Source organism: Leopardus geoffroyi, chromosome E2, assembly GCF_018350155.1.
Source record: "Leopardus geoffroyi isolate Oge1 chromosome E2, O.geoffroyi_Oge1_pat1.0, whole genome shotgun sequence".
NCBI classification, from domain to species: domain Eukaryota; kingdom Metazoa; phylum Chordata; class Mammalia; order Carnivora; family Felidae; genus Leopardus; species Leopardus geoffroyi.
The window spans coordinates 60,822,402-60,846,956 of NC_059335.1; the positions used below are offsets into that span (position 1 = coordinate 60,822,402).

A 24,555-nucleotide genomic window follows, 5' to 3' on the forward strand; every position below is an offset into this window, starting at 1 on the left:
AGGACCCTGAGGCCAGGGTGGCGGAGGCGACGGTGGTGCTTCCCGGATGCGGAGTTTGGGGAAGATGGAAAGTTCTGAGGCTGGGTGGTGGGGACGGCTGCACAGTATGGAGACTGCACCTGAACCGCTGCACCACACACTTAAAAACGGTTAGGGGCGCCCGGGTGGCCCAGGTGGTTGAGCGACTGACTTCAGCTCAGGTCACGATCTCGCGGTCTGTGAGTTCGAGCCCCGCGCCGGGCTCTGTGCTGACCGCTCAGAGCCTGGAGCCTGCTTCCGATTCTGTGTCTCCCCCTCTCTCTGCCCCTCCCCTGCTCATACTCTGTGTCTCTCTCTCTCACTCGCAATAATAAATAAACGTTAAAAAAAACCAAACAAACAGTTAAGATGATCAATTTCATGTTCGGGTCTTTTTTTTTTTAATATTTATTTTTGAGAGACAAAGAGAGCGTGAGCGAGAGCACAGGAGGGGGAGGGGCAGAGAGAGGGAGACACAGAATCCAAAACAGGCTCCAGCCTCCCAGCTGTCAGCAGAGCCCGACGCGGGGCTCGAACCCACGAACCGAGAGACCATGACCTGAGGCAACTGAGCCCCCCAGGGACCCGTAATTTTTTTTAAGTCATCTCTACACCCGACATGGGACCTGAATTCACGTGGAGCCTGCTTCAGATCCTGTGTCTCCCTTTTTCTCTGCCCCTCCCCTGCTCGTGCTCTCTCTCTCTCTCTCTCACTCTCTCTCAAAAATAAACATTTAAAAAAATAAAAAAAAAAAAAGTTGCATGTTCTACTGACTGAACCAGCCAGGCGCCCCTGTGTTCTGTGTCTTTTACCAAAATAAGAAAATAAACATTTGAGTTCAGCGAAAGGATGTCAGGAACCAGAACCTGAGGGCCAGGCGGGCCGGAGCCTGAGAGTGTGGGAAACGGCCCCGGCCTCTCCCACACCAGGCTGAGCAGAAGGGAAAGAATCTCTGAGAAGCTTATCTGCCCGAAGCAGGAAATCAGAGATGGAGAGCCAGAGGCGCGGCCGGCGGGGCACTGCCGGGTGGCCCGGCCCCGAGAGGGACCCACCGCGGCCCTGGAATTCAACACGCGCGATCTGCCCGGCAGAAGGGCCGGTCTGGGCTCCGCAGACAGCCGGGTGGGAGACGGCGTCTCCAGCCACACCGACGAGGCTCCCAGGTGCCGGGAGGTCTCGGCCGGCCGCCCGCCGCAGGGTGCCAGCTCGCAGAGGCCCAGCCGCCGTCCCTCACTTGTCCGCCGAAGCTGGCACCAGGCGGGCGGGTGACGCCGGCCCAGGGGACGTGAGTGGGGGAAAGCCGGGCCCGCTGCCTCCAGTGGGCGGAGTGGCAGAGGGGGCTCGGGTCCGGGCCGGGCCGGCCACCCTCCCCTGGGAGCAGGGACCGGGGACGGGGCAAGAGGCCAGCAAGGGAGCACAGGCAAACCAGCCTCGACAGCGGAACTCGGGCCAGCGCTCGCGATGCGCTCCGTCCAGAGGAGGACGCAGGCCTCAGAGAGGAAAGGCTTCCGTGGTGGTGGCGGCCGGGGCTTAGTTCTGGACTCCTGGCTCCACATCCGGGCCTTCTGGGACCCTCCGTGCGGCCATCAAGGCTGCCGGGCTGAGTGCCGTGAACGTGGCCTCACTGTGCCTGTGCACGCGGGGGAGGCGGCCTGGAGGAGGTGGCATTTCTTTTGGCCTTGAAGGCCGGCCAAGACTCGGGGAAGGGTGGAGGAGGTGCCCGTCAGCCCCAGGCTAAAGCAGAGAAGGAAGAACCGGGTGGAGGGACAGGGCCCCTGCTCTGCCCAGGCAGCTCCCACCTCCCCAAGAGAGCAGCTCTGGCTGGCCTGTGACCTCATGGGGGAAATATGCCTTTTCCTGAGCCAGGAACAATAGGTTGGGGGTGGGGGGAAGAGAGCCCTGCCCGGCAGGAAAGGACTCCCTCCTGCCAGGCCCCCTCACCCTCGCGCCAGCGCATGCTTAACTCTTTACAGACCCTCACGCAGCCCGCACAGCCCCCAAGTCCCACCCAGCAAGCGGTCCACCAGACGCTGGGCCTGTCGATGAGGGAAGTGGGGTCTCGGCGGGTGCAGGTCAGGAAGGGGAGGGGAGGTTCGGGGCCGATCACACACTGCTCCGCTCACGACACCCGGAGGCCCACACTGGGCCCACGCTGCAGATCAGGCGCCCGGGTCTCGGGCCTCGTCCCCTGGGGCTGGCCGGTGGCAGGTGGCAGGAGACTGCCCAGACCTTCCCCGCCCCTTCCCTCCTGAGGGAGCCGGAGCTCCAAGCCTCCGTCTCCCCATCTATAAAGCAGGGTGGACGAGACGTCTGCACGTGCAAGTGGGGGCGGGGGGACGGGCGGGCGCTTCACCTGCCGGCAGGGTCCTCAGTGACCCTGCGGGGGGTGTGGCCGGCACCACTGGCGGGGAGGAAACAAACATGGCCAGGCTGAGCAGCGAGCCACAGGCCGGCGACACAAGCAGAGCGGAGCAGGGTGGGAAGGCGGTGGCCGGCGTGGGCACGGGGCCCGGGGCTCACGGGCGCCACGGCTGACACGGGGCGGGGGCCCTGACTTCCAGCCACAGCCCACACCAGTGTCACAAGCTGGAAGGACAGTGTCCCAGGGAGAGGCCGAGGGGCCTGGGCAGGGTGGACGAGCCACAGCCAGCACTGTCCCGGGCACCTACGACGGGCAGGATGGCTGCCTCTACTTTGCAGGTGAGGAAGCTGAGGGGCTCCCGGGGACCGGCGCTGACACCCTGCCACTCGGAAACGGTGCAGGCCCAGGTGACCCTAGGTGCAGGTCAGGAAGGGCCGGGGGTGGGGGGTGGGGGGTGGGGGCCGGTGCGGGACCAGCAGGTCTGAGGGGGCGGCTGCGGGCGCAGGGGCGGGCGGGACGGCAGAGGGAGGGGCACTTCCTCCTCTGCGAGCTGTGCCCTGCAGGGGTGAGGCCCTGAGCACCCGGCTGGGCTGCTGGGTCACAGGGAGAAGGGCTGAGGCTGCCAGCCCAGTGGTCTGGGAGGAAGAGCGCCATGGACAAGCAAACTCGTCCCCACCCCCCTCTGGGCCTCGGTCTCCCCCCTGGTGAAAATGGGAGCCAAAGGGCCAGGTCTGAAATCTGGTGGCTCTGCCCAGCTCTACGGGAGACAGGCCTCCCTGTGCCCGCGTCCTCGGCCGCTACGTGACAGGGATCCCGCTGTGCCCCTCCGGGGACCGAGGCAGTAGGCACGGTGCCCAGCACGTGGCAGGAGGGGGCTGGCCGGGCACCGTGGGACATGGCAGCCGGCCGTCCACGCACAGGATTCCTCTTGAGAGAAACAGAAACAGAAACCCGATTCGGGCTCGTAGATGCACAAAAAGTCCCGGAAAGGTCTATGCCCAGTTGCTGTTGGCGTTTGCCCGTGCAGGACGGTCCTTGGCCCTGGGAGTCCCCCTCCTCTTAGGGAGAACATTCTCACATGTCCTGGACTTGCTCACAAGTGAAGTGACCCCCAAAGAGAAAAGCCTGGCGGGAACAGCGTGGAAGGGGACAGACGTGTGACCCGGGCTCTCCTTTCATGCCAGGGGCTGCCGCTGGGAAGGGCCTGAGTCACCTGAGTCCCCAGGGCACTGTGGCAGCGGGCGGGACTAGACCCGGGGCTCCTGGCCCGGGGCCCACACCTCCAGGTCTGCTATCTGCGGCCAGCAGGGCCAAGCCCCTAGGAGGCCAGGTGGAGCCCAGGGACGGGAGGTCAGAGTCCCAGGTGACAGCTGTCAACCCAGGGCGGGGGTCCTGGTCCCAGCCCCGCCACCCTCCCCCTGCCTGCTGTCCCCCAGGCTGTGCTCACCCTGCCTTACTTGGCTTGGAGGAGAAGCCCGTAACACCCTGCTGGCCTGTGCCGGGGCGGGCGGGTGGGGAAGGAGGAGGAGGAGGAGGAGGAGGAGGAGGAGGAGGAGGAAGAGGAGGAGGACAGACGTGGCATAGGGGCTGTCCCTTGCCCTCTGCTCGAGCTGCCTGGGTAGCAGGGCCCGCCGGCCTCCACGGCTGCAGCATGTCCCCAAGCTGGGACCAGATCCTGACCCGGGGTGACCAAAGGTTTGGATCTTTCTGGAAGAGGAAGGTGGGGAGGTGGGCCTAGGGCCCGGGAGTGAGCTGGCCTCACCCAAGCACCCGGTACCCTCTAGAGACGAGATCTGCGGTCACAGAAAGGCCAGGAAGGCAGGGTTAGAGGTCAGAACCTCGGAGCACAGGGGCGGGAGGGGAGTGGGGGCTGTGCCCGCCACACCCGCAGGCCTCCTGGGACCAGGCTCCACTCAGACGCCCCAACACCTGCCCACCGCCCCCCCAGAGATGCTTTCCAGAGTACGCCCCGCAGCACCCCACCCAGAGAGCTCTGCTGAGGGGCCTGGCACTCTGTCCCTTAGCAACTCCAGCACTGGCCACACGCCGGCCGTTGGGGCCTCTGGCCCCCAGAGCGCCACACGGTCCTGGGGTGGGACCCGCCAGACGCCGCCCCGGGGACAGGGGCACCAGCCACGGGTGGGGTGGGGGGAGAAACGGCCACAGGAGCCCCTCACGGTTTACGAAGTTACGAAACTCAGGGACCTACCGAGGACCCTCTCCTCTCACAGGAAAAGGCTGGCCTGAAGTCCGCAGAGGGCCTCCCACAGCCTCACGGGGGGAGACACAGGGCACAGCGAGGGTCCCCGCGGGCCAAGGCCAAGAACGCCGTGTTACCTAGTTGGAGCCCAGCCAAGAGCCCAGGGCCCCGTGCCGCCGGCCGAGGTGTAATTAGCGTGGGGTCCGGGACAGTGGTTTTACGGCTCACCTGACGGCCAGGCCCCTCCCCCTCCGCCACCAGCTCCGTGAGGCTGGCCTGAGGAGCGCCTGGCGGCCACTGAGAGCCAAACACAGAGGGACCCCACAGGAGGGACACCTGCCACGTCCTCCCACGCAGTCCTCGGGTTGGGGGCGCCTGACGGCTCACGGCCCAGCTGCCCTCCCAGCCACACGCAGCCCCAGGCGGACGGCTTCAACGAGGCGAGCACGGCGTTGTGGAGTGACGGTGCAGGGCACAGAGGGACAGCATGGGTGGGGGTATGACCTGCATGGCGTCCGGGGACCTGGGGGCCCAACAGACACCACAAGAGCCCCCGCCGTGCACGGCAGGCACCTCGAAGCCAGTGGTGGGTGCACAGCGCGGGTGGCCTGGCCTCTACGACCATTCACGGGCCTTCTGACCCCAACGTGTCACAAGTGGGGCCACCTCCTGGCCCCCAGCTCCGGAGCACGTTCCTCTGCCTGGAGGGGGCTCAGCTCTTCCGTGCTTCTCCCCGGGACGCTGCCCAGACACCCACCAAGTGCCCGGTGCCACCAGCAAAGCGTCCCTTCATGTCAGACTCAGGCGGCCCCTCCCAGGGGCAGGACCTGTGTTTCCTCAGACGTCGTGTTTGTCGCGGGCTCTGTTCCCGTGAAGGGTCAGCAGCTGGCCACCCTGCCCAGAGGAACCCTCCAGAGAGGAGGCCGGACTCCAGGCACGGGCGGGGCCGCATTCCACAGGGAGGGACCTCCCGGGAGGCACAGGCCACAGGCCGCAGGTAAACAGCTGGGGGGCGGGGCGCCCAGGAACGGAGTTTAGGGACCGGGCCCCACGCGGCGCCCCCACCCACCTCTGCGAGGACAGGGTTTGGCAACAACCCCCACCGGGGCCACTCGGAGCTCGGGGGCCTGGCCTGGGAAGGGGCCCCAGGGAGGGGCGAGCTGACAACACGACGTCCCCCAGCCGGCGGCTGGCACGCGTGGGGGCTGGCAGGCTAGAGCCCCCCGGGTGGGTCTCCGCATGGGCCAGCCCTGTCCAGGGCCCTCAGCACGTCCTCAGGTCACCGCCCTCCCGAGTCCCCACTGCCGAGACTTCCCAGGGACCAGCAGGACATCCTCCAGCCACAGGGAAAGGGGCTCCGCGCAGAGCAGGGCAGACCAGGTGGCCAGGGGCCTGCGCCGGGCGCCCACGTGGAGACCCGGCCCTGGCGGTTCCCTGTGCCCCGCGGGTTCTTTCCTGGACGGCCAACTCGCACCCCACAGGTCAGGCGGCCCCTCGGGCGCAGGCCCCGGGAGAGAGCAGGCCAGCAGCTCAGGCCGGGGCGAGTGACACCTGTGACACCCAGAGCTCCGGCTTAGGGTGCCGAGCGGATGTGGCCCGTGGGGTGGGTGGTCCCGGGCCGGCGGGACCTGCTCCTCCGTGACCCTCTGGCACTTCACCCAGAGGGCGGGGGCCGCAGCTGTGACCCTGCCCTCCACGTGACCGAGGGTCTGACGAGGTGCGTGGGGGGAGGGGGTCGGCCGTGGGGGCCTCTCCTGAGGGTGAGGGGCTGCAGGAACCAGAGTCCTAACACCCGAGGGGATCCTGCCCCCCGGTCGCGGCGCCGGTTGTCCGAGTGCGCAGAGAGGCCCCGGGTCTCGGACAAGTCCCGATGCCCTCCGGCTGGCTGACCCCAGGGTCCAGAGGCCTCTCGGGCTGAGCGGACTACAGCAGACAGGGTTTGATGGCGAGCTCCGGGCGAACGGAGACCCCGCGGGCGCCGCACCCCCCACCGCCCCGGATCCCGGGCTCGTTGATGACTGACCTGCCCCTACAGGGGTGCCGACGTCACCAGGGCCACACCACACAGGGGACCCCGAGCCGTGCACCTGTCCCTGGGCCACCCGGCCCCTCACACGGGCAGAACTCACCACCCAGCAGAGACTGCCAGGTGGGGAGCCGCTCCCCTGGTCTCGACAACAGCCCCCCCGGAGCCGCTGAGGCCCGGTCCTCCGTGCAGATGCCAGAGGGGACCATGGAGCTGTGGAGCGAGCTCCAGGAGACAGGGCGGCAAGGGTCCACACCCGCCACAGACCCCAAATAATAAACACACTCGACCCGGCCCATCGTGTGTCAGCCTGTCATGAGCCCAGTGACGTGCGGAGGGCACGGGGGCCAGAGCGCCGCCTCCAGGGGCCCAGTCTCCTGGGGACAATGGTGGACACAAAGGAACAACGAATGAGTCAATGAGAACAAGTCTTGTGGGAGCCAGCCGGGAGGGGCTGCTGGGACTGGCCTCCAGGAAGCCCTCCCCTTGGGGGCAGGGGGGACCCGGGCCCGGAGATCCCACACAGGATGATCCAGTGCAAAGGCCCTGAGGCGAGCACGCTCACAGGAGACCCAGAGGAGGGCAGCGTAGCACCCCAGGAGACCGCGTCCTCCCACAGCCCCACCCAAGGCGGCCGTGTTGTCCTATCAGGCCCTCGTCGGGCCGACATTTAGCGAAACCCATCTAGAGAGTGGGGGTCCTCAAGGTAGGGGTCCCAGCGCAGGTTCTCAAGCTCGCCAGGTCACGAGGGGCCGGGCCCCGCGGTCGGTGCCGGATGGGAGTCTCTGGGGACCGGGACACGCGCCCCACAGACCCAAGGCCCTGGTGAACTGAAGGACCCAGGGGGTCCTTCCTCCAACCCAGGAATGTGACTGCATCACAACCCGGAGGCCGTCCCGTCTTCTGAGGCGGCACCCAACCTCACAGCGTGACCTGGGGCCACCCTTCAAGGACAATGAGCTTCTGCTCCCTGCATGCTGGGGTCCCTTATCCTCTGGCCTCCGGCCGCTCTCCTGCGAGTGCCTTCTCCCCGCAAACCCCAGGACGGCATCCACTGCACGGACGGCCGCCGCAGCCAGGCCCACGGACAGCCCGGGCTTCAGAGGAGTCTCTGGGCGGCTTACTGCCTTCCGGAGGCCACGCCAGCCTTTCCAGATGTGGGGGTCCACCCTGGGCAGACCAGGTACCCGCATCTCCTCCCCAGCTCTGGGCCCAGGACCCAGGGTTGGGGCACTGACTCAGAGCCCCACCCCGTGACTCAGCCAGCCCACGGCACCCCGAGTCTCAGCCTGTCCGGCGTGGCTCGTGCGCACGGCCGCAGAGTCCGGTTGGCCCTGCCGGGGGGGGCCCTTCCCGGCAGGAGAGAGGAATGCCTTCTGGCCACCTCCTGTTGGCAGGCAGGCGGGGGGCGGGGTGGCCGGCCAGGAGAGAGGCGGGGGACGCAGGCCCTTCGGAGCCCGGCCCTCCCCGGGGCTGAGGGAACTTGGGGGGCAGCACTGGAGGCTGAGGAAGGGGGCGGTCGTCACGTCTGTGTACTTCAGCAGGGGACCGTGTCAGGTCCTGGCTCCACCCCCTCCGCTCTGTCCCCCGGTGTCCCCTTTGTGAAATGGGGCACCGACGGGCCTTTGTGCCGTGACCACCTCTCTCCGCAGCCGACGCCCGCCCAGCTCAGGGCCCGTCTCCAGAAGGCACCACCCTAGTGAGCGAGTGCCGGGCCCGCGGCGACCCTGATATGTCATCTGCGCCCTGGATCAGGCAGGGAGGTCAGGGGCTGTGCCAGCTGTCAGGGCGCCTGGCGATGTGACGAGACGCACAGGCGCCGTGCGCAAAGCAGCACACCTGCGCGGTCGAGTGCCCGGTCGGGAGGGTTGGGACCGGGCCTTGGGGGCCAGGCGTGTGGTGGTTTCTGCCTCAGCCTGGCCAAGCTGCGGGGAAGGTTTGCCTTCCGAGGATTCACGTTGAAACCCGCGAACCCTAAGAGCAGCAGGGGACCCTCCGGGAGCCAACCGGATGGAACCCGCAAGAGCACAGAGCAGGCCCCTGGGAAAGAAGGCGCTCTCCAGGGCCGCCGGGTGGAATGCGGACTGGGGATTGCCACTTCCTCTCTTGCCCGAAGTCCCAGCCGGCCGCGTGCCCCACGGCCGCACCAGCCAGTTCCCGGAGCAAACGTGTTCCTCTCTCGCGTGTCTGCGCGCGGGCACATCGGTGCTCCTGCGGGATGTCGCCTCCGTCTGCGTCCCACTGGTCCCGTTCCTCTGACGGACCCACCTGGTACTGACGGTCAGCACCTGTCTCTGCGGTCCGGGCCCGGGTGGCCGCAGGCTTGGGAGGACAGGGTGCCGGGGCCCCAGGAGCTCTCTGGAAATTCAACAAGCTCGTGAAATGACCGAGGGAAAAATCAACACGGTCCGCTCATAACAACCGGCCCGGCCCCACCCCCAGGAAGCCAGCCTCCAGAGCAGGGACCCAGCCCCCACTGCCCCGAGCGTCCAGGCAGAGGACGCGAGCAGTGGGGCTCTCCCTGGCCGGAACCCGGGCCGCGGACACTCCCTTGAGTCGCCTGCGCTGTGAGCTGTGTCCGCAGAGAAGCGCCCAAGTTCCGTGCCTCCCACCAGCGCGGGGTCCACGGGGTGGACGGCGCTGAGTACGGGGCCCGTGGCTCATTTCCCTGCGATCCTCTCCCTCTGCCAGCAAAAACACGCTTGGGATTCAGGATATCCTTCCAGAAAGAACCACTTCGGAGCTCCAGAATCCCATCGGGGTCATTTCCAAGGGGACATTCCTGCAGCCATCTGGGGCCGGAGAGGACAAAAGCACGCTGGCCGAGGGGCGGGGGCCCGAGCTCCCGAGGGGCCAGATGCCAGAGGCCCCGGGGGAAGCAACGGGCGTCCCTGGAACCCCCTGCCCCTCCCCCATCCGTACGCCAGATCCCCGCCAAGCGCCAAGCACGGTGTGTGCCAGCAGCTCGGCCGAGGCAGGGCCGGCCTCCCCACACAAGCCCTTGGTGGAGGGAGGCCCCACTGCGGCCCGCTCACGGGGGAGGGAAGTCACAAGCCAAGGCCCCTCAGACAGTGAGTGACAGCACCAGGCGGGACCGGGCCCTCCTGGCCTAGCTGCGGACCGCCCGTCAGGGCCCAGCTCCCCCGCCACACGAGAGACGGCCATGCCCTCAGCCCCGGCCCGGCTCCACCCCCCCCCTCCCCCAGCTCAGTTCACCGGGCCCCCAGACCGAGGCCTGAAGTTCCGTGCGGTCGTGGGGCAGGGCCCGGGGCCGGTCAGTGGCACCGCCCCGCCAGCCTCGGACGGCGGTCCGCACCGGCTCCCGGTGATGGAGTACGCTCCCCAGACGAGAGGAGAAACGATTAAGTGGCCACTTTGATAGCAGACAGCGCAGCTCCCCACGCCCTGGGGGACACAGCGGGTGGGGACGGGGCAGGCCTGGCTGAAGCTATATGTTCAGTTCCTGGAAAAAGAGGGACACGCCGCCGGCTCACCCACGGCATCCTGTTTTTATGGAAACTAATCTAATTCCGAACGGCGCAGCAAGCAGCAGACATCCAAGGGGGTCCCGAGAGGCCGCGGCGAAGGGGCTCCCGCAAGGCGGGAGGGCTCCCGCGGCCCGGCGCGGTGGGCCCGGCCGCCCTCTGCCAGCGCCACTCCCGAGGGTCAGATCCCCCCCACTCCCCCCGGGGAGGCCGGGGACGGCGGGTCCTTCCTGGCAGTAAGAAAGAAGCAGGCCGGCTCCCGCCCCCCCCTCCACCCCGTCTCGGCCGGACTCTGTCGCAGGAAGGCTGCCTGGGGCAGACAGATGTCACCGTGGGGCTCCCGCCCACGACACGCAGGTCAGAAAGTACCAGAGATCCCACAGCCTTCGGGGACCTCCTCCCGACCTGGCAGCCCGATGGCTTCGGGCCCGAGGCTTTGGAGTCCCCACAGCCTTGGCCGGAGCCTGGCTCTGAGTCTGTGCCCGTGTGGCCCCTGAGCCTCAGTGTCCGCACCTGCTCGAGGGGGACACCAACCCCACGCACGAGAGGCTGCCCTGCGTGACGCCCGGTGTCAAGCGGCCGGCCCTTCACTAGCACCGTCTGCTGGGTTCACGCGACCTGTGCCTGCTGACGCCCACCCGGGGCCCGGGCTCCAGCCGGACCCTGACGGGAGACTCGGCCGCCTGTCCGAAGCCGCGAAAACCGGGCCTTACTTCCCGCTGCCCACCACAGCGACCTGACCGCCCTTCCAGGCCCGTCCAGCTCCTCAGGGTCAGGGCTGAACCTCTGGGCTACGCTGGCTCCAGGGGGCCTGAAGGCAGACGTCTACAGGGCACGGGCCGGCCCCGACCCCAGGCTGCCGCAGAGTTCCCACTCACACACAGAGGTCCCCGCGGGCCTCCCCCAACTGCCCCTCGGAGGCCCAGCGAGCGGCTGGCCCAGGGAAGCCTGAGACGGGGCCAGGCGGGCCTGCCGGCTCCTCTCGCACTCACTGGGCACCCGGCAGGCCCGCGGAAACCTACTCTTCCCCCCTCATCCAGGGAGGGGACCACGTGGGGAGGTCCCCAAGGCCGAGGACATCCCCGCTCACAAGCAGACATGATCTCCTCTGGCCGGGCCCCTCCCCGCTCCCACCGCCAGCCAAGCACACACATTTCCACCCTCACAAGGACCAGCCTGACACCTGTCCTCTGGGCTCTGACGCCAGCCCCACGCCGCGCCCCTCCGACCGGTCACAGGGCCCCAGAGCCGACCTCCCGCTCCCATCGCTTCCAGCTGTGGGGCCGGGAGCCTGTTCATCCTCTTTCAGGCTGATTCTTTGGCTGACGCCTCGGAGGGTCCGTGAGGACGGGGGGCTTGGGGTTCACGGCGGCCACGCAGGGCACCGCCGTCTTGCTCGTCCATCACCAGCCTGGAACCGCACCCTCAGAGCGGGGAGCTGCCTCAGGGGGCCCGGCCTCTGCCCCGGGGCTCCAGCCGAGGCTGGTGCCAGTCCCCAGCGTCCAGGGCCGGGGAGCCTCCTTCTGGGAGGGCACCAGAAAACTCCCCGGCCGCCAGTGCTCTGAGGGGACGGAGGAGGAACTGTCAGGATGGGTGCCCCGCCCCCCAGCACGGGCTCCACGCGGGGGCAGAGACGCACCGGCCCGGACCGGGGCCGGGACGCGTCCCGAGCTGGGAAGGACCCTCCTGCCGGCGGCCCACGAAGTCAGCCGCGAGCGAGGTGTCCCCGCTGTTGTCCTGGGGGAGCGCCCACCAGCCCGTGACTCGGCCAGACCAGCAGGTTCCACTGTCCCCACCCAAGGGGACAGCAGCCCCAGCAGCCACCGCCTCGGCTTCGGGACGTCCCGGAGCTGCCCCACATTCCTCCCTGGTGAGAGCACAGGCGCCCTGCGGGGCTGCAGGGAAGAGGTCCCTCGCCGGAGCGCTCGGCCCCCGCAGCTGCACCCTGGACGGCCCGCGGGACGTGGGGGGGCGTGAGCTGCTCAGGGAGCCGCGGTTCAGAGGCCCCGCCCCACCCGTGCCGGGGCAGCGAGGGCTCGGGAGGGGCGGCCAGCTCAACGAGGTCCCGGGGCCCACGTCGCCCGGTGAGTCACCCCAAGGGCCACCGGCCGAGCCGGGCAGGTGCTGACCTTACGACTGGGGCACAGGGAGGCCCCCGGAGGGCAGGGCAGCCCCACAAGGCCTCCCTGCAACACACCAGGCAGGTCTGCTCTGCTTCTCAAGGCGAGGAGCTCGAGGCTCAGAGACGCTGTGGGACATGTCCCAGGGCGCCCAGCAGCAGGGCCAGATTTGGGGTCTGACGGAGCCAGCACAGAGAAGCTTCGCCGGGCATTTCCCCTCCCACGGTCTCCGTTCCACAGGCACCCACGTGTGGCCTCATGAACCAGTGGGACTTTCTTAATATTTATTTACTTTTGAGAGAGGAGAGAGCATGTGCGCACACGAGTGGGGGACGGGCAGAGAGAGGAAGAGGGGAGAGAGAATCCCGAGCAGGCTCCACGCTGTCAGCACAGAGCCCGAGGCGGGGCCCGATCCCGCGAGCCGCGAGACCCCGACCTGAGCCGCAATCAAGAGTCGGACGCTTCACCCACTGAGCCCTCCGGGCGCCCCTAAACCACTGGTTCTGAGGACTCTTGCTGCGGGACACACACACTCGACCTGAACCCCAGCACGGCTGTACCTGGGGGCGCCCCGGGGACAGTGTTCAGGACCGGCAGAGGGCAGCTGAGGTCCCAAGGCAGCCCCAGGGGGCCCTCCACTCTCCATCCGCACACAGAGCAGGGGGGAGGCAGGACACAGATTCACAGAAGTGCCAGGAGGGAGTACAAACAGGTGCTGCCCGGGGTCGTCCCGGTGGGAGGCCCGAGTCCCCGCACGGCCACTAGTGTGACAGGGAGACAGAGGACCAAACAAAACAGGCAGAGAGGGAGAGGCGAAAACGCAGACCTTGGAACACTGCTGGGAGCGTCTGACCACAGCAAACCCCCTCGGGGGTAGGGTTCCTCTTAAGAATGTGACAGACGGCACGGAGTCCCCTCAGGTCCCCTCAGGAATCTGACAAAAGACCCGACTAGACACAAGTAGTGGACGTAAAACGTGACCCACAGGGAACGATGTGGCCACAGACCGCCCCTCGCCCGATGGAATCAAGCCAACGGGAGAGGACAACCCAGCATCCGGGCCATCAAGCCAATGGGGGTGGGACCCGAGAAGGAACGAGGGGCGGGGGGCGACCAGAACCCTGTAGCTCAAGGCCCCCGCCTACAGTCCCGGCTCTCACCTTCGACCGCCCCCTCCGGAGAGACCCTTCCTCACTGTTCCTCCGTCCTGATTCTACTCTGCCTGCGGCTCGTTGACCCTGTGCCCACCTCTTCATGCTTCGAGGCGGGTGGCAACGAACCCCGGGGACCGAGGTAAAAAATCCTGCGCTAGGGGCGCCTGGGTGGCGCAGTCGGTTAAGCGTCCGACTTCAGCTCAGGTCACGATCTCACGGTCTGTGAGTTCGAGCCCCGCGTCAGGCTCTGGGCTGATGGCTCAGAGCCTGGAGCCTGTTTCCGATTCTGTGTCTCCCTCTCTCTCTGCCCCTCCCCCGTTCATGCTCTGCCTCTCTCTGTCCCAAAAATAAATAAACGTTGAAAAAAAAAAATTTAAAAAAAAAAAAAAAAAAAAAAATCCTGCGCTAGGGTGACTCGGCCCTACCTCAGGGCCTTGCCACGTGCCGGCAACACCGCCTGGAGACGCAAAGGGAGACTCAGTGGCTCCGGACCCTCGCGACGCCTGGGGTGTCCCCCAGGTTGGAGAACATGGTGCAGCCGGCCTGGCCCAGAAGCTTCTCAGGCCTCCTCTGGAGACAGCAATCTCCACGCCATCCGCTTGGGGGGCCGGGGTCTCCACTCAGAGCGAGCCTTCAGAGGAGCGCGTCCCCTCTGGCACATGCACGTGACTCTGCTTCCAATCCTTGTCCCTTGCTCGACACACAGGGAACCTAGGGGTACAGACCGAGTGGATGACATGCCCTCTGACAGCGGAGAGCAGGGAGCCATGTGGCAAGCGCTCTGCCCGGCCATTTCGGGGGGGGGAGACGGGGAGGGCGGAGTGCGTGGCAGGGGTCTGGTGAATGGAGTGCGGACCCCTCCCCGTGCGGCCTCATGGCCTGAGGACAGCCCCTACCCCTTAGTGTCTCCACCCACAGCCTCAGAGGGCAGGACCGATGGGCAGGGAAGAGGAAGGCCTAGCGTCCCCCCAGCTTCCTCAGGCACAGGACACAGAGACACGGGATCCGTGGCTCACCCCCCCCCCCGCCCCCAATGTCCAGGCTTCTGCGTGGAGCCAGCCCCCGGCCAGACGCGGCTCCTGCACGTTGTTCCCGTGCTGGCTGGAGTCATTCTGTCCACGGGAGGTCACGCTGTCCACGGCCAGGAAGGGACCTGGAGCAGGAGGGTCCTTGCCGAGGTCAGAGCAACAAGGGCCCGCGGCCGAAGAAAGGAACTGTTCGGTCCCGAGGACCCCGTCTGGTGCCAGTCCTGGGCCCACGGGGCACCCCCCCGAGCCCCTGCCCCTAACCATCCTGACCATCTCACCCTGGGCTGGTGAGGTCTGCCCGCAGGACCGTGTCGATCCAGGACATGGGGCCGCAGGGACTCCCGGGTGGCCGGTCTGCGGGGAAGACGCGCGAGGACCTCACGGGGCCCCCGGAGGACCAAACGGGGCATGCTATGTGGGACACTTACGGCCCTGAGCCTTCCTGCCCTGTCCCGGACTCGACCCGTGAGGCCAGGGAGATGGTCCCGGGGGGGGGCAGTCGGTCGGGAGAAGGAAAACCATGCAGGCGTCCGCTGCATCCTGGGAACACGGGCCGGCGGGCCGGGAGGCCCAGACATTCACGTTCACCGTCACTTTCACAACAGGCCGGCCAGGGCAGCGCGAGAGGCCCGGCCACGGCAGGCGGCCCCTGGAGACGGGCACAGGGGCCCCGGGGGAGGCTTGGGCAGGCACGCGAGGGGCGAGCACAGCAGGAGGTGCACGGGGAGCTGCGGGAGACGAGTCAGGACACCGGTCAGGACACGCCGAGAAGCCTGCCACGTGGCCGGCGCCCAGGCCGCGGCCACAGCACGCACGACGGAGGTGGGAAGCTGACCACATAAACAGGGCACGGCGCGAGCTACCAGGGCTTGGAATTACACACGCTGGCTCTTTAACAGACCTCGTCAGGGGCATGATTAGAGTCGGCAACCGGAGGCAGGGAAACCGACCAAGACCTTAGAATCCAGGCCCGTAAAGAACAGCCACGAGTCAAACGTAAAAGACAGACCCGCAACCCAACGTTTTCAAGCAGGTGACTGTTAGACGCACGTCACAAAGGGAGACCTCGAAGGTGAGGGGCACCGTTTCGTGTCAGGGCGGCGCGCGCTCCAAAGCCACGGGACCCACGTCACGCCCTCGAAGCGGGGACAGCCCGAGGTCAGCACGCGCTGGCGAGGGCGCCCGGCCCGGGAGCGGGCACCACGAAACGCCGGGACGGCGGCGGCTCCCCGGAGGCACCCACCGCCCCGTGCCCCGCAATCCCACGTCCGTGTGCGCGAGCGAACGTAACCCACCCGGAGCAGAAAGACGGTGGGGTGGGGGGCGTCCACGTCGGGGACCCGCGGACGGAAGCAACGACCAGCGCCGGGCTGCACTCACAAAGCACAGGCGGTCCCGCCGACGCGAGCCCCAAAGGCAAGCAGAAGTAACCTGGGGGACAGAGGTCAGTCGTGGAGGGTGACCGCCAAGTGCCTCTGGCACAAGCACCAGCTGGGTGGGGGGGCGCTCACAGGATCCGTATTCAACTGTCAAACGCACCGGACGGACACTTAAGCTCGCGTCCTTGGTCACATGACGCCTCAGTGAAAAACACAGGCGTGGACCAAGGACCGTCCTCCGCTGGGGCCTCGTCGGGACCCGCGAAGCCAGCCACGGAGCAGGCTCTCCAAACATACTTGCCGAGTGAAAGACTGAAAGATGGTGGCAGTGACCCAGTCCCTGGGGAAGGGCGGCCACAGGCACGTGGGGGCAAAAGGAAAGGACGGGCAGGGCCTGGGGCGAGGTCCGCCCCAGGAACGGGGGAGACACGTGTGATGCACTAACAGGCCGAAGGCACGGGCCCGAGGGTCGCGGCTCCAGGGCGGGCTGACCTGTGCCAACGGCCACTCTCCCTCCACAGCGGCACCCCCAGGGCCCCCTGTCACGAGTGAACACTGAAATCGGAGAGATGACACAGAGGTCCGTGCCCAAGTGACCGGTCAGCGGGAGGGGCGGCCACCCAGCCTCAGGGTCGGGGCCAAGGAACAAGGTCTGTAGGCCAGGGGGCAGTTCAGGAGGGGGCAGGGCTGCTGGCCGCGACGTTGGCACCCGTGAGGGCGGCTTGTAGGCCACGTCCCAGCTGCACCTAGACTGGAAGTCACAAGGGCACAAGTACCAGCCTGCCAGGAGGAGCCCAGCACCTCGGCACGGGTGACCGCGGCCAGCCTGGGCAACGTGCTCCTTTGGGGAGTGTGAGAAGACCCCCACACCCCCATCCAAGGGAGACAGACCTGCCTCGGTCCACAGCCCGGCCCTCGGGAGTTGCCAGTGGGAGCTGTGCCCGCCCCCCCTCGGCCACCGCACGCAGGAAAGGAGAGCAGAGAGAGGCAGAGACCAGCTCGGCGGGGCCCCGGGATGGACCGTGTGGTTTCCCCTTAAAACCCCCTTTAGGGGTGTTACAGTGATGAATTCTTTCTCGTTCCTTTATTTATTTTGAAAGAGAGAGAGCAGGGGAGGGGGCAGAGAGGGAGAGAGAGAGAGAGAGAGAATCCCAAGCAGGGATGGGGCTCAAACCCACAAACTGTGAGATCCTGACCTGAGCTGACATCAAGAGTCGGACACTCAACCAACTGAGCCCCCCAGGCGCCCCGGTGAGGCGTTGCTTTCGACGCTGTTTCAACCGTGAACAGAAATCAATGAGCGGGGCGGGGGTGGAAACGCCCTCACAGAGGCAGGACTGGACCCTGGGCTCAGCTGACAGTCACAGGCCCTGCTGATTCCAGCGGATGACAGATCAAGACTCCTCCTCAGGGGCCACTGGGGACCCCCTGCCTGGCCCTCCTCTGCCCTGCCCCTCTGTACCCCCCCACCCCCCTGCCCCGCAGCAACTCTGCTCTTTCCCAAGCTGGGGGAGGGACCGGCCAGCTGACACCCCCCAGATGCTGCCGGGACACAGCTGCACGGGGAGCCGTCTGAGGACCGTGCCCCTCACCCAGCCACAGCACCCCCCCCCCCCCGCCTGCCGTCCACGAGGCCCCTGTCCCTCCTGCGGAGCCGGCTGGCTCTAGGGCCATCTCAGCCGCCGCTCCGCTGGCAGAGGAAACCACAGGAGGCGGCTGAGGCGGCCTGGTCCCTCTTTAGCCTGAGCCCGAGGAAGGAGCAGTGGCCTGGCTATATATACTCGGGGAGAAAAACAGTGTGCAGGTCGAGCCTGGTAAACAGCTAGCCCGTTAGAGGGAACCTAAAAATACTCCCTATAATTATGTTATTAAAACACACCAGAAAAATCGACCCACCCCACTCAGCAGAGTCCCCGCGAGACGGCTGCACGGAGGCAGGAGGCCACGCACGTCGGCCTGAGGCCGGCCTGGCGTCGCCCAGGGGCCGGGCTGGGCTGGCCCGGGCGCTGCCCCATGGCGCAGGGCGGCTGGCCTCGGCCTCATCTGCCGGGGGACGAACAGAAACCCCTGGGTCCCCATCCCCTCCTCCGTCCTCACACCTGAGGACAGCACCGATGTGGTCCCGGAGACCTGGGAGCAGCCCGGACTCCCAGAGCAGGGGCCACAGTAACTGAGGGCCTCCCTGACGGGGAAGGACGGAAGGGGAGACTGAGTCACAGCGCTGCGCGGCCCCCGCGGCGGATCTGCTCGTGCTTGGATGAGAGCAGACAGCACACTGCCTGGTGGCTTCCCAGGCTCAGAGGCCAAGGGCACTTTACCTCATCTGACTGAAATTTCACCGTTTCACGGAAAGCATTCATCTATTACTTGCGTAATGAAAACGAAGCAGGAAATCAAGACGGGGAGGCTCCACCTCAACCGTGCACTCTGCAGTTTCCACCCCCACCTCCTACCAGCCGCCATCAAGGGATTAGAGCCTAGAAAAGACGCCCCCCTCCCCGCACCCCTGTCCTCCAGGCCGCGGCTCAGCTCCTTCCAGACAGGTGCCCCCTCCCCAGCCTGGCCGCCAACTTCTCCCCCAGCAGGTACTCAGCCCCCCCAGCCCAGCCTTGGCTCTGTGCCGCGTTACTGGGGGGTGCGTCCTACAGGCGTTATTTGGGGGCTCCGTTGCACTGCGTTTCCCCCCCCATCTGTGATTGGCCCGGCGCCACAGGAACAAAGCCAACAAAGGCACTTACGGACCAGAGTGCCAGGCGCTGGGGGGGCCCCAGGTGACCTTCACGGCCAAGGAAAGCAAGCCTGGTCAGAAAAGGAGAAGAATGAACCCCCCCCCCCCCCGCCACACACACACACACACCCACCACTGGCCCCAAAACAGAACTTAGGCTCCTGCCCAGAGCTCTGTCCCACGAGAGCTGGATGAGGGAAAGTTTGAATGAATTTGGGAAAGACTCCGGAATCTGCGCGGGTGGGCGTCGTGCGCGGTGGCCGGGGGCCAGGCTGCAGACACCCTCCGTCCCTCAGCCCACCCAGGACACCACACCGCCCCCTCCCCGGGCACCGCCTGTGGCTGGCCGGCAGCCTGGAGCGCACGGGACCCTAGTGGCGGTGGCCCCTCCCACCCAGCTCCCCGGACACCCGACCTGGCCGCTGACCGCCAGCACTCAGCCTGCGAGCCGCACATCTGGAAAAGCGCTCTGGGGCTCCCGGCCCACCAGGACCGTGTGGGAGGCCTGCCCCGCCCCTGCTCCTAGACACCACCGAGATCAGAGACCTGGGTGCCGCCTTTCAACTTTTATTAGCCGGTTTACAGGCGAGGAAACTGAGGCCCAGGCAAGTTCAGAGCAGGACATACCACCCCCCCCCCCACCGCCCCAGCGAAGTCAGCCAGGCCTCCCCTCCCGGTCCCAGAGACTTTCCGTCCTGGTTCCCCTGCAGGCATAACATCAGGCCAGGACACAAGAAGCTTCATCCTACCTGCGTGACCTCAGGTGAGTAAATCAGGCTCCCCAACCCTGAGGTTCCTCATCCGGAAACCACCCAAAACTCAGAGAAGTGCAAAGGTGAGGGTAGGGACAGAGCTCAGGGGAGAGAAGCTGGTCCCGCCCCGCCCCACCTCTCCCGGAGGCTCCAGCCACGCGGCTGCTCCCCTCCAGGGGCAGGAGGCAGACATTCTGCATGGGTCCGCACAGCGGGCGTGTGCGGCCCTGCCAGCTGCCCCCGTAGTGCTCGAGCCCCTCGCCACGCGGAGGCACGAAAGTGCCCTGGGAGCCAGGAGGAAAGAGGTCTCCGTTACGGAAGAACCCTACGTAAGCAACGCCTCCGCATCTCTAAAACAGGTAGCAAAGAGGGGCACCTGGGTGGCTCAGTCGGTTAAGCGGCCGACTGCAGCTCAGGCCATGATCTCATGGTCCATGGGTTCAGGCCCCGCGTCGGGCTCTGTGCTGACAGCTCGGAGCCTGGAGCCTGCTTTGCATCTGTGTCTCCCTCTCTCTGTGACCCTCCCCCATTCATGCTCTGCCTCTGTCTCAAAAACAAATAAACATTAAAAACATTTAAAAAAATAAATCAATAAGACAGGCAGCAAAGAAAAACGCCGCGTTCTGCTGACTGCTAAGTCAGAGGAGACTCCTGAGGCCCAGAGTAGTCAAGGGTGGCTTCCTGTAAGAGGAAGCTCACGCCGGGCCCCGAAGATGGCGGCGGCAGCAGCAGGGGTGTCTACGGCCCTCTGGTGGGCTGGCCCTGTGTCAGCACCGCACCACGGAGGGCAGTCCCCTGCAGCTGCGCTCGGAGCCCCCGGGGCCCATCAGGGCAGAGTCCCCAAGGCCCACTCTTCCTCCCCTCCATCTTCCGAGCCCCAGAAGCAAATTTAGTGCTGGGTCAGAAGAGCAGACACCGCCCAGGAAGCAGCCCTGGGGCCGGGATCTGAGACCGGGGACTCCTCCCACCCCCAGCGCACACACTTCCTCTGCAGGACCCTTCCTGGCCGGCGGGGTGCTCTCCGCATCCCGCCGCCAGTGGGACGAGCGCAGGTGACCCCTGGTCAGCTCCCCCAACACGTGTGCGCACACACACCCGGGGTCCTGTCACCCAGCCTCCTCCATCCTGCTGACTCACTCAGTCTTCCCAGGGCCAACCCAGCTCCGCGGCCACCTGGCTCCGGGCGCTTCCCTCCCTGGCGGGACCCGCAGGGAGCCCGGGCCTGGGAGCGGGTCGGCCCCAGGCTCCACACTGGCTCTGAGCGCAATGACTCACTGCGAATCCACCCCTGTCCCTGCCTGCCTGGTCACGAGGGGGTCGGGACAGTGACGGTGAGAAGGAGGAAGTGTCCCCATTCTGAATGGCTAGGCTTCTCGGGGACCGGGTGGCGCAGGTGACGCCGGGGGCAGGGGGAGGCCGACAGGCAAGGCCAGGCTGCCGTGCCACGTGGGTTTCCCGTAGTTGGTGAAGAGTCACCATGGTGTAGCCACCTTCCCTGCAGACGGCCAAGTGTGTTTCTGGCTGCCCCGGTAGGACCGGGCCAGGAGGCGTGGCCTATCCTACGGGAATCACAAAATGTCCTGCCCGGACATCTCTCTAGAAGCTTCCAGCTCTGGGACCCCCCCCCCACCCCAGAGCTTCAGGGCCAGCAGAGGAGCTGAGAGCCGGGGAGCATCTGCCATGGTGCACGGGCAGAGTCAGGCTGTCCAGGGAGTGGCGTGGGGTAACGGAGGGGCACCCCAGCACGGCCCAAGCCCTCACCGTGGCCGTTGCCCGAGCCGGCACGGGGCACACGTGACCAACATCCAAACGCCTCACCCGGCATCCGCACACACACACACTTCCAGAACACCGCGGAACCAACCATTTCCAGCCAAAGCCTGGCAGAGGACGAGGAGGCACACAGAAAAGCAGCAGAGCCAATGGCAGCCGGTCTTGCCATCAGAGGGACAGCAGGAGGGTCCCCGGGGAGCTGCCCACGCCCAGGACAGGAGACCAGCCTCCAGAGTCTCAGGTATCATCCGCAGGGCTCTCAGTCGGTTCCACAACACCCTCCCCCAGAGCTCAAGAAAAAATCCTGAGGCCCAAGCCCTACACCCAGGCACAGAATCGGCGTGGGGCACGGCTTGGGCGTCAGGGGTTTTTTTCTCAAGTAGACTTTATTTGGAACTGAGAAAAGGGCGCCATGAATTCACCATCAGTAGTTGACAAGCTCCCCAGGTGACTCCAGTACGGCCCAGGTGGGAACCCTGAGCCAGAGCCAGCATCCATCACCCACACGGGGAACAGCCAGGAGCCAGGCAACCCAGGAGCCCTGACTAACTATCAGGCCAGCAGGCTCTGGCCCGTGGGCCGAAATCGGGCTCCCAGGAATGGTTTTTACAGGTTTCAATGGTTGGAAAAAATATCAGAAGCGTTCATGATGTGAAAATATTTACTCTGTGGCCCATTCCCGGACCAGTCTGCCATCGTGCACCAGAACGCTCGCCAGCTGGGGGGAGGTGTGTCCTTCAGGAAGGGGCCCCACCTCCACAGTGCCCCCCCCCCAGGCCTAACGGGTTCCTTTCCCAGCTGGCAAGGCCAGACGGAGAACGACACAGGTGCGCTGCAGGGCGATCAGAGATAAACCCGTCCTCGGAGAAGCTTACCTGTCCCCCCCACCCCTCACCCCTTCTAGCTAGGTCTGGTCTGTTTGTTTGTGCGTCTGGCTTTCCAGAGGCAAGAGGAGGAAAGCCAGCCAGTATGGCGTATAGGCCAGGTGACCCTGAACTCTCTCCTGAGCAGACCCCGAGCTGCCCTGTCCACACAGGGCTGACTCAAGCTCTCCTCTCCGACCTCAATGGTTTCCATTGATTCCTGTCCTCAAAATTCCCCTGTTTCACGGTCTCCCTCTGCGACAAATCAAAACACGGTCTGTTTGGGAGCCCGAGTGCAGTGCAGGCGGCTGGGCTCTAGTTCCCGCACATTCCCGGCCCCAGGGGATCCGCGCCCCTACCTAGAACAAAAGTTGGCAGGGGCCTACCTGGAGCGATTGAAGAGGCCCTGGAAGGACTTTCAGAATCAAAACACCCCACCCACCACGGTCGGACAGATTTCCACCCAACAGACAGACTTTCACAATGCACATCATTCCATGTTTCCGAGAACGAATTTAATCAGACTGCTTTCCAGCTCACACCCGTGCAGATGGCCTCATGTGGAGGGGCCTCGGGCCAATGAAGGGTGGAAGGAGTTCCTGGGCACTCTGCCCTGGGCACAGAGAAGGCAGGGGGGGCCTTAGGGGCACCAAGAACCCAGTGACCTTTCCGGAAGGGACACGGACGCCAGGGTGGGGGACCCTCAGCTCTAATACTAAGGCCGGAGCCTTCTGGGGGGTGTTCCCCCTCCGGCCCTAGACAGACCCTGGAGAGTAAGCCAGGGCGCCGGGAAGGGCAGGGAGAAACTTACAACTACCGTTCCCAAAGCAGAGGCCTGCCCCAGGCCGCGGGGGTGGGGCCGGGAAGGGGAAAGGGAGCCGATCTGAGCGATGGGAACCGTCGGGAGGTTAGCTGGGCTCCGGGAGGCTCCAGATTAAACAGCTCCAGGCAGGAAGCCCGCCTTCTCCCAGATTGGTCAGGAAGTCGTGATGCAAGTTTGCGCGTTTTTTGTTTTTTTTTGTTTTGTTTTTTTAACGCGAAACAGGGAAAGAGATCGGTGCCCCCTCCTCAGCGCTGCGGCCCTCCCTCGTGAGCACGCCCTCGCCCCGGGTGCCCGGAACTTCCCCACGTCGCGGCGGTGGCACCAGCCGCCCCCCGTGCGCTCGCCGGCGGGCTCCCCCGGGCGCCACCTCCGCCCCCACCCGCCGACCCCGGGCGCCCGGTGCCACCTCCCCCCGACACCCCTACCCCGACCCCCCGGTGCCACCTCCCCTCCACCCTCCCGGCTCCCGGGTGCCACCCCCACCCCCCCCCCCGCCGCCGCCCTCCCTCCCCGGCGCTCTCATGCGTCTGGAATGCGGGCGCCGCGGGCCGCGCGTCCCGGGGAATCTCCTCGCTGGGCGTCCGCGCCGGGAAGGGGGAGCGGGCCCGCGGCGCCCTCCTCCGGCCCGGAGCCCCCGCGCCCCGCGCGCACTCACCGGCCAGGAGCGCGAAGGGCAGCAGCAGCCAGTAGAGGACCGGGCCGAGCACGTGCCGCCCCATGCCCGGGGGGCCCGCGGGGCCGGCCGGGGGTGGTCGCTCCGCCGCCGCGGCGCTAGGGGGACATGGCGCGCAGGGCGGGGAGGCGCACGTGCCGCGCGCCGCGGCCAGGACCCCCGGGGGGGCGACCCGAGCGCCGCCTCCTCCGCCTCCTCCGCGTCCTCGGCCCGCGGCCCGCGGCGCCCGCTCCGGTGCCAGCCCTGCCCCGCGGAGGAGCGCAGCGCGCGGCTCTCGGCGGCGGCGGGTGGAGGCCGAGCAGGGCCGGACGGCGGCTTGGCGGCGCGCTCCCTCCCCGCCCCGGGCCTTTATAAGCTCGGCCCCCGCCCGCCGCCCGCCCTCCGCGGCGTGCCCGCCCCCGCGCTTCCCCGACGGCCCGCGCGCCGCGCCAGCCCTGCGGCCCGGACACCCCCGTGGGCAGGCGCCCCGGGAAGAGCCCGCGCCCCGAGAGCCGCGGCGTCGCCTCTCGGGGCGGGGGGGGGGGGTGGGGCGCGCGGGGGAAAGGGCCCCCCCAGCGCGCGGCTCCCCGGGCAGCGCCCCACGCGCCACCGGGCCCCGCGTGGCCGGAGCGACTTTCGCTTTGCTCCCGGGGACGGGAGCGCGCAGCGCCCCCTGGGGACCGCGGGGTGGCTCGGGGCCGCCACCGGATCGCTGTGCTAAGGCGCAGGGACGGCCGCCTGGTCCCGCAGTCCCCGCGGGTGGAGAAGCCGGGGTCAGAGTCCAGGGCGTGCGGGGCACGTCGGCCAGGCCACCTCACTTTGGCCTCTGCCGCCGCTGAGGTGAGCTCGGAAAGGAGAGCGGAGAACGGCCCACATGAGTGTGGCTGGACCCGGGTCCTGAGTCCCAGACTGGGCGGCGGGAGCGGGACCCGTGCGTGTGGTCGGGAGCCAGACAGCCTGCAGCCAGCACTGGCCGGCTCCGACTCTGCCAAAGCCAGGGAGCCCGACTTTGGGAAGGCCGCTGTTTATCGCTGCCTGGTTTTGTCCCCCGCCTCGCTTCTGCCCGCTTGTTCCTGCCCGAATTCCTGCTGGCCTCGCGTCTGACCCTGGCCTTTTTCTAGAACCCTGTGAGATTGGGAGCCCTGGGGTTCCTCCCCAAGGCCAGAGCCCCAAGGAGGCTGGGGAGGTATG

General features: G+C 66.9%; 1 protein-coding gene across 1 annotated transcript in view; it reads right to left on the bottom strand.

Moving 5' to 3' along the window:
• Positions 1-24,164, bottom strand: part of PIEZO1 (piezo type mechanosensitive ion channel component 1) — a 54,664-nt gene extending 30,500 nt beyond the window's left edge. The window contains 1 exon segment of the mRNA XM_045439990.1: positions 23,368-24,164. Within this exon segment, the coding sequence (XP_045295946.1) occupies positions 23,368-23,431 (64 nt within the window). The 5' untranslated portion in view covers positions 23,432-24,164.
• Between the last annotated feature and the right edge of the window lie 391 nt (positions 24,165-24,555).